Below are 13,132 nucleotides of genomic sequence, written 5' to 3'. Positions count from 1 at the left end.
GTATGCTGTGTCTCCTCCTATATCCTGGATGCTGAGCAGAGACAGACACGATGATGGGAGACAACGCGCACACGCACACACACACACACACACACACATATGAGATAAGCAGAACAAATGACATCAGTGGCTTGAGCAGATTTGCACCCACACACATCCTTGAACACACACACACTCTCAGAGACTCAACCTCAAGGGCTCTGCTGACATTCTCCCATGTCCCCTTTCTTGGTAAGGGTCCCTGAATTTGGGTCACATAAGGGGCCAAGGGAAAAAAGAAGCCCCGAAAAGAAAAAATGTCTTCCTCATAGCGTGGACCAAACCCACACATAAACAAACTTAGACACACAAAAAAACTAAAGTGTGTCTAAAAATATAGAGCAATAAAAGTCTGCGAATAAGCATTCAATCTGTGTAGCTCTAAAATTAGCATTAGTAGCACAGCCAGACAAGGAATCAACTAGAAATCACTAACTTTAACCTTTATTTAAGAAAAAGGAAAGCAGTGAAGCTGAGTGTGATCAACCTTTAATACAGAGTTAAGACTTCTTTAACATCTATGAGACCCATCAGCTGGTGCAACGCTGTGAATTAATATAAATCAAGGAATCTCACATCAAAAGGTATCAGTCAGTTTGAGAAACCTCCAATTATTCATTCACGAATGAGCTCTATGAGGTTAAAATGACACCACAATGAGAGAGCTTTCAGAATAGGAACTCATCTCTGCAGACAAATCTAAATTTGCTTCATCTGCTGTGTTTTTTAAATACTGTTTTTATCAACTAATCTGAAGCAAGAGAGTTTTTTTCTAACTATTATTTCTGGCAACACCACACAAAAAGTAGGTGGGCTGTTTAGGAAAAGATCAAATTAATGTGGCAAAGAAAAGTCACAGGAAAATTGTACATAAATTTGATTTATATTTACTTATTTTTGTTTAACGTTGCTGTAAAACAATCATAAGTTCATTATTCCTACTGAATAGGACAAACTGGAAAAAGAAAAAGTAAATCATATAATATACAGGAGGGGGTCTTTTTCAACTTTATTACTTTTATTTTTTTTTAAAAATCTGCTTCTATGCAGGTTTCAAATATGTTGGAAAATAAAATTAGTCTTTTAATTAATAAAACGTTCCCCACTGTGTAAAATACGCTCAGGGAGTTTTCTTTATTCAAAAGGTGGTTTGGAGAAGGTTTCAGAAACCACAACAGACTGCTTGTATTTGTTTTGATTCAGGATGTTTTTCTATAATATTTGGTTAGAATTGGTTAAAATTGCACTTTATGATCTCTTATTAAGGGCTGTGGTAGCTCAGTGGTCAGTGCCGCAGTCTTGTAACCCTGAGGCCGCAGGTTCGAGTCCGGGTTGTAAAACAATTGCCAAATCTTTCATACGAGTTTGCTCGCTGTGGCAACCCCTGAAAAAGGGAGCAGCCAAAGAAGAAGAAGAAGAAAAATCTCTTATCATTCAGAGCTTCATGCAGATTTTGACCAATATTTTATGGGCCAAAGCAAAAACAAGGCTGTGAGATACAGCAAGTACTTGAAGAAACTTTTTTTGCAGCAGCAGCCTGGCAGTCGACTGGCTAACTCTGGCCAGCAGAGCATAAATTATAAGTAACACAAGACCTTCATTAACTCTGATGGGGAACAAAAAAAAAGAACACGACTTTAGTTACCATCATTGTCTGGAGGGGTCTGGGTTACGCTGAAGAACTGACACGGAGTTGATACGGGTGAATGATAGTGTTTCGGTGTCAAACAGTTTTCCTGTTAAATCCACCCTCAACAAACAATTCTGCTGTGTTGAGACAAAGTAGCGCTGCACACACACACACAAAACTAATTCAGCTGCTAATGGCTCTGCCGTGGCGTTTACAGTTCATTTGACATTGAATGTGTGACATAGTGTCGATGAACCTGTGTAGTGTTTGTAGAGCAGGGTGTTGCGATTGTGTGAGTACTCTGTGTACGAACAGCTGCTGTAGTGGAGGGTGACAGGCAGGGTGTTAAAGAGACAGACAGTTGCTGAAAAGTAGGAGGGGGAGATGTGTAAGCTGATGAAATGCAGGATAATCTTAGCCTTGGGCAAGTGTGCAGTTATTCGCAGTATGCAGATGGATTTGTGCGTGCGTCTGTGTGCATTTGGGTGGGTGGAAGGTGATCAAAATCCAACTTCGCAAATCTTATTATCGCAGACGAGTTGCTTGTGCATCCATCTTTATGTGCAAATAGCCAGAAAACTGTTGTCAAGTCTCAGATGTAACACGCAATTCATTTCCAGTAAAGACCTGCGTCTCGGACCTGGGCTGAAATATCAGAACAAGCTGGATCTGCAGCTTTCTTGTTAAACAACATTCTTCCTGCTCCTCTGCCGGTTGTGGGTGTGCATGTGATCATGTCTCCATCTGCTCCGCTCGGCCGTGCTCTTACCTCTGAGACAGAGGAAGGTGAGGAAGTCCTCCGTCTTGGGCTTGCGCCTGGACAGGTCCTGAATGGAGGACGACAGGGACGAAGAGGAGAGCGACGAGAGAGATGAGGATGGCACCGTGGACAGGCCAGAGGTCAGGCTGCTCGGGTCGGCCACTTTGATGGGCGTAGTGCTGGGTGAGTTGGGCTGCGACTGGGCGAACTTCCTCTGAGCCTGGAGTCGAGGCCTGAGGAGAGGAGAAAACAAGCTGAACCATCTGGACGCATGGAAATTAAAACACATTAACACAGTCATTTAACTGTTCAGTTTACAGTAGCTGGTGTGTCATTCCTCTGCAGCTGATCAAAAGAACCTTGATGAACCTGTTCATACCTGCAGAACCACTTTCTTTTTTTTAAAGCTAATGTTTTAATGTGGGTTCCCAGCAAAAATGAACCTTGAGTGAATACTGATTGTGCACACACATCTGCTCTTCAGAATGAGTTCATCATGACCACTTGATGTGCAGCCACTCGCCGGCTGACATGAACCGAGTGTGTGGGTGACTGATTTTAACTGACAGAGAAAATTACAAGAGCAACCTCACAGAAAGACATGCCAGTTCACCTTTTATTGCTGCCCGTGCACGAGGCTTGGCTCTGAGGCAGCCGATCATAACCAAACAGCCGCACACGCCACGGCAGAATTTTATTTACCTCCCTATCTATCCATCTTCTATATATTGGCAGCATCTTTTTTTTCCTCCTTTATCTCAGTTTCTTTCTCCCTTTCCATCCTTTTATTCTCCCCCTTCTGCCTCGACGTTGTGTTTGCACTTTTCTATGGCGCACAAGGCCTTTGAGATGGTCTTCTTCCTTCTCTTTATTTCACAGCATGTGTCAGTGGAGGCAAGCATAAGAGCAGAATATTAAAGAAGTGTGTGTCAGAAGGAGAAAAAAAAAAGCAATGGACTTGTCACACTGCCTTCTTCAGACAAAGCAGAAAACACACCTGGGTGTGGACACGCTTTCACACACAAACCGCAAAAAAGTCCCCGACCATCAGAGGCCACACGAACCAGCGAGCAGCCTCGATCGATTAGTGCTGCTTTCTGTGTGCGTGAGAGCACGAGCTACGCTATAAGCGTAGGGGAGTAGTGATAGAAGGAATACGATATCCTGGTGTTATTTGTCAATTCGCCGCGGAGCGGACCGAGGAAAGGGGAGATAGGATCATGTCTGGAGAACACTCGCAGCGCATTTGGCGCAGCCGCTGAGAGGCTCAGAGCTCCGATTACACTCCAATCAGAGAACAGTGCCAAGTTAAAACGTGTCAATTTCCTGCCCTGACATGGACTCAATATGGGAGAAATTGAGAAATGATTGGTCGAATGGTCTGGAGCCTTACATTTTTAACCTAGGCAATTGTTTGCACCGTGTTTACTATCAAACACTCAATATTTGACAGTAAAATACAATAAATGTTTAAGGTTAGGGTTAGAGTTAGAAGCAGAAATTTTTTTTTTGAAGAAAAATGTTATACAAGCCATTCTTGTATTAAAATGTTACTTACACATACCTAAAATAAGAACTTTCTCTTTTCTAACTAAAGTGATACAGTAGATAGATGTAACTAATGTTACTGATTGCATGAGATTAGATGTTAGGTACACAGCATACACAATGCCTCCCAAGAAAAGACGACTTTTCAATCGGCAAAACAACACAATGGGACAGTTGTTACTTCACACAAGACTGTGATGGTACAAAATATGAGAAGGTGGGATGGAGGGCAGCTGGTAGGTTCAAGAGTTCAGTGAAAAGAGAAAGAAAAGGTCAGACACAGAAAGAGCAGTTCTGGTTGTTCTGCGGGCCCAACAATTTACATTTATGATACGAGGATGATAATTTCAGTGAGACAAAGGGTGCACAATAAAGATTGGTCACTAGGAAAAAAAACAATAATAATAGTTACAGAAGATTAGGGTGATGAACAGAGCGATGGGTGGAGGGGGTGTTTTTGTCACTGCATAAACTGGAACTTTAGAAAATGTAAAACGAAAATCAATGAGGAGAACAGGGAGGGAATAAGACAGCAAGAGAATTACACACATTATACCAAAAGATGTGATAATAGTTTGGTAATGTTAGCAACTTCAGCATTTCAACACTGAGTAAACATGCTGACTTCTTGGAAGCACACAGCTTCCTTAAACTTTGAAATTCATTTCATTTTAAATCCCTTGCTTAATTTTATGCACAAGTACATTCTGATTAAAGGTTCAGTCTACCTTGATAGGAAGGTAGGCAAATGGATTATAAAATATAAAACAAGCAGCGGGTCTGTTCATTTTGCAGGACTATATTACTTTGAACTTTGTAAATTGAAATCAGAAATAGTGAATGTCCATATAAATAAAACATGAGTGTTTGTGCATAAGAATCCAAACAGAAACAGATGAGCTGGTGGAGCGATGAGCTTACTACATCCCATCCAGACAGTGAACATTGACTTGTTTAGATGAACCTCACGTTTTCCTCTTGGCTGATCTGTTACCAATTAACCAACATCGAAGATACGCTGGAGGGCTTTTCACAAAGTTTTACACTAAAACACACTCCGGTAATTCTCCAGAACAATGACTGATTTCTACTCCTGAACATTTTTATATTCCGTGTCAGCTCTCAGCCCGTCTCCCGTTTAATGATATGCTAACTACGAGGACATGCCTAAAGAAAAGGTAATAAAAGGGGATCTGCTTCGCTGATGATGTGATAATATGGGGGTTTGTGGAGAATATAAAAAGCAGCAGATTAGATAAATAAAACAGTAGCACCTCTTATTGCAGAAGCAGCAACTCCGGCAACAAGTAATTATTTAAAGGGTGACAGGTCTTGTTTAAAAACATAACTCACCGGGTAAAAAAAAAAAAAAAGATAAGTGCTAAAATCATTATTAATGTGCCAGAAAATAAGAGAATAAAACCACCTAATTAACGCCTATTTCCTTAAAAATTATGTTCAGTTCTGCCAATAAATCAATGCTGAATGGTCTTCTCATTAGCAGCAACAGTTCTGGAGACAATACAAGAATAACCAGGAAGAGTCCGAGTGAATATTGAGAAATCAGCATGGGAACAATTTGCTGTGACATGGCTGTTTAGTAGGAACTGCCACTACACTAAAAGCTGGGTGTAACACAAGCCCCTGATTTATCCCTCCGTGTGCTCAGTGCTGTGTGTGTGTGAGCATGTCGAAGTCTGGGTACACCATGTTCCCAAGCACGACGAGCTGTTGAGTCCTCATTGGTACGATGCTGCTGTAGGAAGGTGAAGCTTACTTAAGGTAAAATTAGACTGAAAGCATTGATTAAAGGAGAACGAGACGAGAGCCGGAGAGAAGAGGCAAGGGAAAGGGTGGAAACTGAGATTCAATACCGGGGAGGGAAAAAAAAACAGATTACAGCAGGATGTCCCCATTCATCCCTTTCTAATCCACCCATCACCCATCCCTTCCTCCCTCCATCTCTTCCTGTCCCATCCTCCCTTCCATCAGTGCTCCACCTTATAAAGAACCGCTCTAATATCAAGCATGTAAGAGTGAAACAATTTCATGGTTTGATCAGCAAATAATCCTGGCAAAAAAAAGAAAAAAAAAAGAAAACCCAAGGAGGGTAATTTGAGATGCTGAGATGAAAGATGAGGAGAAAGCTGTGATAAAGTGGACGGCTGACACAGATCACATCCTGTCAATCAAAGACAAGACGGCACAACTTCCAACCTCCAGCCTCCACCTTCAGAGACATCCATTTCCACAAGAACAACAAAGAGGATGCCTCGTAGCTTTAGGGCTGTTGATCAGTAACATCTGTATCTGAGGAGAGCTTTTTAAAACTAAATTTAAGCTGCACGTCCCTTATCCTCAGTGTGGGAAAGCAGGAGTACAAACAAAGCCAAAGCATCCACGAACCACTTTTCTGTCAGCCAAAGCACATCAGCAGGGTGCAGGAAAACTCTATGACTAAGCACATACATTTGTTTTTTATAGAGCTAACAATACTTGATTTATTAAACCGCATAACAACTTGACTGTGCATAAAAATACTAAGAACACATTCACAAGAAATGCCAATTAAGCAAGACTGATTGCTAAAAAAAAGTGTTGACATGCACGTTTGAGTTTTAGAACAAGCTGTTGAGTCTGGACATCAGCATCTTCACAATCTTATTAAATATTCATGACAGGAGTTGAATATGTGCAAGTGCAAAATATATAATATATATACAGTAAATGTAGCAACTAGATGTGACAGATTGAAAGATGCAAAACAGCTCAAGTAAGAACATTTAAATTTGCACCAACTAAAAATAAGGTTTCAACTGCTCAACATGTGCTGCAATAAAACACAGGAACAGAAGTACACTACAAAAAGCACAGAAAATATAAATATAAGCATTTATAAAGACAAAGAATAACAGAAACATTCAAAGGGGACATCATCTCTTAGATTTTGTGATGTTTGAATTTACCGGAAAATTTTTGTTTTTCCATCAGTTACAGTATAACATTGAGGCTTAGGGGACACAACGAAGCACTAAATGAGTAAAGTAAAAAAAGGCAAAAACCTTTAAAGACATGTTTCTGTGGACTTGAGGTCACACGCTGCACAGGGAGTCCCCATATAGTCACAACTGCGGTCCTCTGCAGCTGAGCGCTGGCTTTTATGTGTGACAGTCTGTGTGGTTTGGTTTCAGACCTTTGCCGTACCACTGTAACCAGATATTTGGATAAGACTGGCGACTGGAACATGAGCTGCCAGTCCCCGTGTTAAATCATGCACTTTTAAAGTACTCCCAGTACAGTCAAGTTACTTAAATCCAAGCGGTCACCAGAGTGATGCAGAAACAGCAATATTATGTTGTTATATTATTCAATTTGAGCAACACAGAAAGTGATACAAGAAGAAGAATAAAAGCATGGAAGAGAAACCTATAAAATAAAAACATTCATAAAAGTTACACAATAAATTTAAAGGATAATATTGTTTTTGCTTCGTCAAGACATAAAAACAGCAACCAGATTTATGAAGCTTTTACAGATAAATACAAAGCCTGTTAAAGAAACAGGCTTGAGACTGTCCGGTGTCCAATGTCTGATAGATGATCAGCACGAGGCTGAGCTCCAATCAGGCTTTGTATTCCCTCTCATGATAAAGGTTATGGTTTGAAGAGAAGAGCACTGATCCAGGAAGTGTACCTCAGGGGCTCTATTATTTGGCTCCAGATGGCCCACATGGTCCTGATAAAACGCTACCTCACTTCAGCTGGCTCTGTGAAAGCATGTGTGTGAGATTCTGCTCGGAGCCATTAAGTCTCAAAATAAAAGAGCTTTGGAAACGTACATGTTTATAAAAGGTTGCTGAAATTGTGAATGCTACCTTGAAAGCCTGTTTTGACCAACTTTCAGGAGCCTGGAAAGCCTTTTGTACCAAAGCCAATTGCTAAAAAAACCTAAAATGAATGATGATTGTTCAGTGTAAACAGTCCTAAGTGAGTCGATGTGTTTATTGCTTTTCTGTCTCCACGGATTAGGAAGAAAGATGGCACTGGGATGACTGACCCGTGAACCCTGTGACCATCACACACATGCAAAAAGCCCACCCATAGACCCAGGTCACATATATACACTAAGCATGTGGCCCACCAGACACAAATAAACATTCATTAGTACTGCAAGTCCAGCCTGCCAAGAGAAAAATAGTTTACGAACCATTTTACAAAATTAGCCCCCCCAAAAAACTAAAAAGCTCAAACAGTAGTTGACTAGGACAGGGTATAATAACAATAAGTCATTTGTGTTTTATATCAGGGTTCAGGCAAAGCACATGCATGAGTGTGACACCAAAAAAAGTATGCTTGCATGTAAGAAAGATTATATGCTTTAAACTGTCCAAAAAATAAATATTTGCATATTAACAAAATAATAAATGACCAATCCCTGTATATATTTTAATGTGTATACTGACATGCACGTCACTGGCAGAGTAAAAAAAGAGTCAGGGAAATGGAGACCTTTTAAACCACTGCATAAAAAGGCATAAGTAGTATTTACTTGCGTTTCAAGTTTCTCTGGGGTTTTAAAAGTAGACTGAGTCACCATCTGACAAAACACCAAGAGTGTGATTCTAATTGACTAAAAGCTGGAGCTCACCAGCCTTTCAGCTTGCCCCCTATACATCTATTCCTGGATATGTGGTGTGTGTCGAAAAGTGTCTGAATCTTTATAAAACACATTAGCTCTCCGTGAAGTAAATGTAGTCTTTGTGTTTGTTTTCATCAACCCTTTATATTCATACACCCATTAGGTGCTGGTAGTAAAACTAGGTGTTTGTGCTGCATATACCTTTTCTCACAATGCCATCCAAAACAAATCAATAGACATATTAAGGCTCTTATTGGCGCTAAAACACACTCATACAGTGTGTATATGTGCCTTTAAGACTGCATGTACATGCACATAATCCCTCATAAATGGAAACGGTGATTATGCATTACTGACAAGAGTCATTGGTTATGCTAGACAAGAGTGTGTATGAGTGTGCATCCCTCTGTGTGTGTGTGTGTGTGTGTGCACTTGGCATTCATTATGCAGAAACAAAACAAGCGGCGGCAGCTGAGTGTGTGTCTTGGCACAGACAACAGAGAGAACGGATTCAAAAAGAGCCGAAAGTGGGGTTCAATGAAGTGAGGGGTGAAAAAGACAAAAAAAAAGGGACCAGAGAAGAGAGTGAGAAAACACTGAAGGCAAGTTTAAAAAGTCTAAGAGGGGCGCTCAGCTCATGATCTACACTCTAACCACACTTTTGCAGAGTCTGAGGTTTGCACTGGTTCAGCACACAACTTACCAGACAAACAGCAAGGTTACTGAGGGGCAACTTGGTGAAAAACTTCTTTTAATCAGAGAATGCCAACATGGAAAGGGAAAACTCATTGGAAAATACTCATGAGATGACTGGATAACCCATATGTCCAACGCAATATATAAAAAACAAACTAAGCAGCAGCATTAAATTCTTAACACGGCCGAGAAGCCAATGTTGACTGTCAGCACACCTGAGACGCCTTTCTCAAAAAACTCAAAAATCTCTCTGTCTCATATGGTCAACCTACTCACTATTTACAAAATAAAAATCTAGAAAAAGTAAATAAATATAAACCATAACTCAGTTTATTTGGTAACTGAATTAACAACTAATAGAAATATCAGTGACTCATTTCCTTTTTGAGATGCTGACAAAGTGTGAAAACTATGACTTCTTTTTGGAGGAGAATTTCCTTTAAAAGCAGGTCGATTTATGACTGGACTCATGAGTAAAGCTTAAAAGATCCCATAGATTTCAAACAAAAACACCTGGTTTTAGAATGATCACATTTAGTGACAAACAATTATTTAACATCATGATTCTAATAATGAGGACGAACAAAAGTGCTGGGTTGTAACTGGGTCAGTAAACCACGGAAAGCTTGTGTAAGCTGTGTGTGTCCGTGTGTGCGCAGGGCCAACGCTTGGCAGGGAAACCCCATTTGGAGAATATGGTCGTGCTGGTAAGCGAGGACTACAACGAGCTGGCGTGTTTGACGGTATGTGCTGCCAGTCGTTCCACCGATCTCAGGAGCATGGGAAGGCAAACACAGAGTTGATCTCAAAGACTTCTAAAGAGGGCCACTTCCTGCCAAAAATCGCCCGCACCTGTCCTTCCGTCTCTGCTGCCCCGCCCAGCGTTTCTCTCCCAGTCTACGCTTGATCCCTTCATCTTCTCCCCACAAACTTCTTCCTTTTCACTCAGAGCTGGACACAGCTATGCAACAGCTCCCCTCCATTTCTGTTTTGTCCACTGCCAAAAGTAAAAGCTCCTGGCATCATCACAATTAGTTCTGTTTAGGAACAGTGCAGAACACTCGATGCCAGGGCACTAGAGTCATCATTCATCTGCGTGCATACACAAAAGCTTTTTTTAATAGGCATGGGACACTGCAATTGACTGGCGCGACTTTGTTCATTTGCATGAGATAGAGAGCCTTTCTTCATTCAGTCTCGCTGTTTTTATGCATTTATGTGAAGTAATAAAAGCCTCCAAACAGGCTGCCCTGTAGATGAACTGTAATCATCACAGAGCATCACAAGGAGAAAAAAAAATAAAACGGCAGTCATTTTTTTCTTCAGTGAAACAAGGACTCTTTATGCTTTGCTGTAATTTAAGCAACACATTTACTTCAACGCAAGAATCTGACCGAAACTCTTTAGTCTTTCACACTATTATGCACCCTACCTCTGCGTTTGTGCATTCACATGGGGGAGTTGGGGTTTGTAGGTGTAGGGTTCTTAAAACAGAGGTTTTTCAGGGGCACCCTTGAAGTGACGGGGCATGAGGCGACCTCGCAACACCAAGTTACAAAGTATTTTCTAAAGGAAATGTTGTTTTAATCATCATAACATCAGGTTTGGTGTATTATGTTTGACTTTGTTAGTCTTGCTTAACAAGTATAAAAAAATATTTTGAAGTTTATTGTTTAGAACTATATAAATAGTCTTACACGCCCATATATGAGCATTTTGACCTGACACTTGGAAATAGAAATTCCGCCTCTTTGGGCCCGTTCACATTTGTTGCAAAGCCATTTCAAATCAGTTTTGGGTGATTTGACTGCGTGTGGTCAGCTCTGACCACATGCATCCCAAAATGTTTTGTGAACAGTTGTCAATTGTCAGATGTCTGTATACAGATACACACACAGCCGCGTCTCACGGAGGGCTGTCGGCGAGCAACAAACGGGACGTCGGCACGCCTGCTTACGTTTCTGTAAATGTGACAACACATTCAGACATCTGAACTGTATTATTTTGACATCAACGGGGTTCAGAGCCATTTGAGTTGCTTTTTTGTTGAGCTCTCTCATAATTATATCCAAAAGACGAAATCTAAGAAAAATAAAGGAGCAAAAAATTATTCGTGACCTCACAGAATTAAGGGTCAGCGCAAAGGCTAAAGATTTAAACCTGTGAGAATCCACCACAGCTGAACGGTGTGTTGACAGCTGTCAGCTGTTTTTACAGCTCCACCGTTGATGTAACATCACCTCTTTGTTTAATTAGGTGAATATAACACGACATACCGCTGCCGTTCTGTGACTGACAGTGACTTAAAGTTACAGCAACCACATAGGTGACAGCCACCTCCAAAACAAATACAACAAATATTAAACCAAGCAACGTCCTGTAATCCACTTTGATTAATAAAATCTCAACCAAACACACCTATTTATCATCTATTTATGTATCATCTTTAATCAGTCAGCAGCTGAGCTGATTTTTTTTCCCTCTGCTCTCAAGAGGTCCAAACCACCTCTGAAAGTGATTTGAGTGAAAATGTTTTTAACGCGCATTGAGGCAGTTCAGACACATATTCACCTGCATTTAACCAATCACAATTAGATAACTAAAGAGGGATTTAGCAGCAAATGTGAACAGGCCCTTTTGATGTTTTTAGTCAGGTATCCACACTTGGTCATTTTTAGGATTCTACAAATTCTAAAGCCCCAGCAGGAAAATTCGCTTTTGGCTTTAGTTGACAGCCTCCTAAAACATTTAATACAAGTTGGTTCTGCGGACACCTGTTTCAAAGCCAGGTAGGCGAACGCTTGTAATGACCACGCTGAGATTCTGAAGCTACAGTATCAAATGACAGCTCGGAGAACTCGGGCAGGTGCTTGACACGCAGTGAATGGAGCCAGTATGCTCATTACAGAAAGACATCTGCTGCAGTCCAGCCCCCCCGCTTCCATGCCCAGACTCCCCCCCCCCTCCAGCTTTACACTGATGTTTGGATGCCCTATTAATGTGTGTGAGGGGGCCAGCAGCTGAACAAAACCACACACACCGGGCAGGCGTGCATCGGTGCTCACACACACCTGCCACCAACAGCAGCCGTCTGCTTGAGGGTGAAAATAGAAGAAAAATAAGGTGCTAGTGCTCCTGCACAAACACATATGATGCGCCATGAGAGCATTTGAAGCAAAAGATAAACACAAGCTTTAAGATACAACAGTCATTTTATATCTGCTGGAAATACCGTTAAGCATAATTCATTGTAAAACATTTTTTCCCAGATTGTCGTCTCCAAGCTAATTGCATTGAAAGCATGTAATTTTCCACATATATAATTTCCGAGTAATGCTCGTCAAAGAGAGCACCAGTTTGTATGAATCCCTGTCAAAATTACTTGTTTTTCACAGACATAATTTAGACAATAAAAAAATACGCAGGCTGGAAATTAATAGCCAATTCTTCTTAACTGCAACTACTTGATTTCAAAAATTATTTGGAAATTGTTTGGCAACATTCTTTTCAGTGGGTAATTACTAACAATTCAAAGTGTATTGGCGCTGAGCAGTTGGGAGTCCAGCGCTACAAATATTTTTGCACATTTAACACTTCAGTGACTTGCATAATAATATGCCATTAAACTGAAAGAAACTTGTTACAGAATAAAAGATTTGACTGTAAAAAAAAATACTGGTAGAAGAGGAGGAAGAGCCTTCTCAGGAGAAAGATATGACGAAGGGAGTGAACACGGCCGGTTTATAAATCAGTGCAATAAACAATGTTGCACTGAAACACTTTGAATTGATTTTTGCTGGGAATGTTGGAACAGAGTATAT

The 13,132-nt window shown here is 40.7% G+C and overlaps 1 protein-coding gene across 1 annotated transcript in view; it reads right to left on the bottom strand.

The window, feature by feature from the left end:
- Nucleotides 1-13,132, bottom strand: part of jarid2b (jumonji, AT rich interactive domain 2b) — a 93,819-nt gene that overhangs the window by 25,522 nt on the left and 55,165 nt on the right. The window contains exon 4 of the mRNA XM_017422610.3: nt 2,439-2,662. Coding sequence (XP_017278099.1) covers nt 2,439-2,662 — 224 coding nt within the window. The remainder of the gene's footprint in view (nt 1-2,438; nt 2,663-13,132) is intronic.

This window comes from Kryptolebias marmoratus, linkage group LG5 (genome assembly GCF_001649575.2).
Source record: "Kryptolebias marmoratus isolate JLee-2015 linkage group LG5, ASM164957v2, whole genome shotgun sequence".
Taxonomy (NCBI): Eukaryota; Metazoa; Chordata; class Actinopteri; order Cyprinodontiformes; family Rivulidae; genus Kryptolebias; species Kryptolebias marmoratus.
The sequence above is the reverse complement of the archived record's forward strand: the minus strand, read 5'-3'. Positions and strand labels throughout refer to the sequence as shown.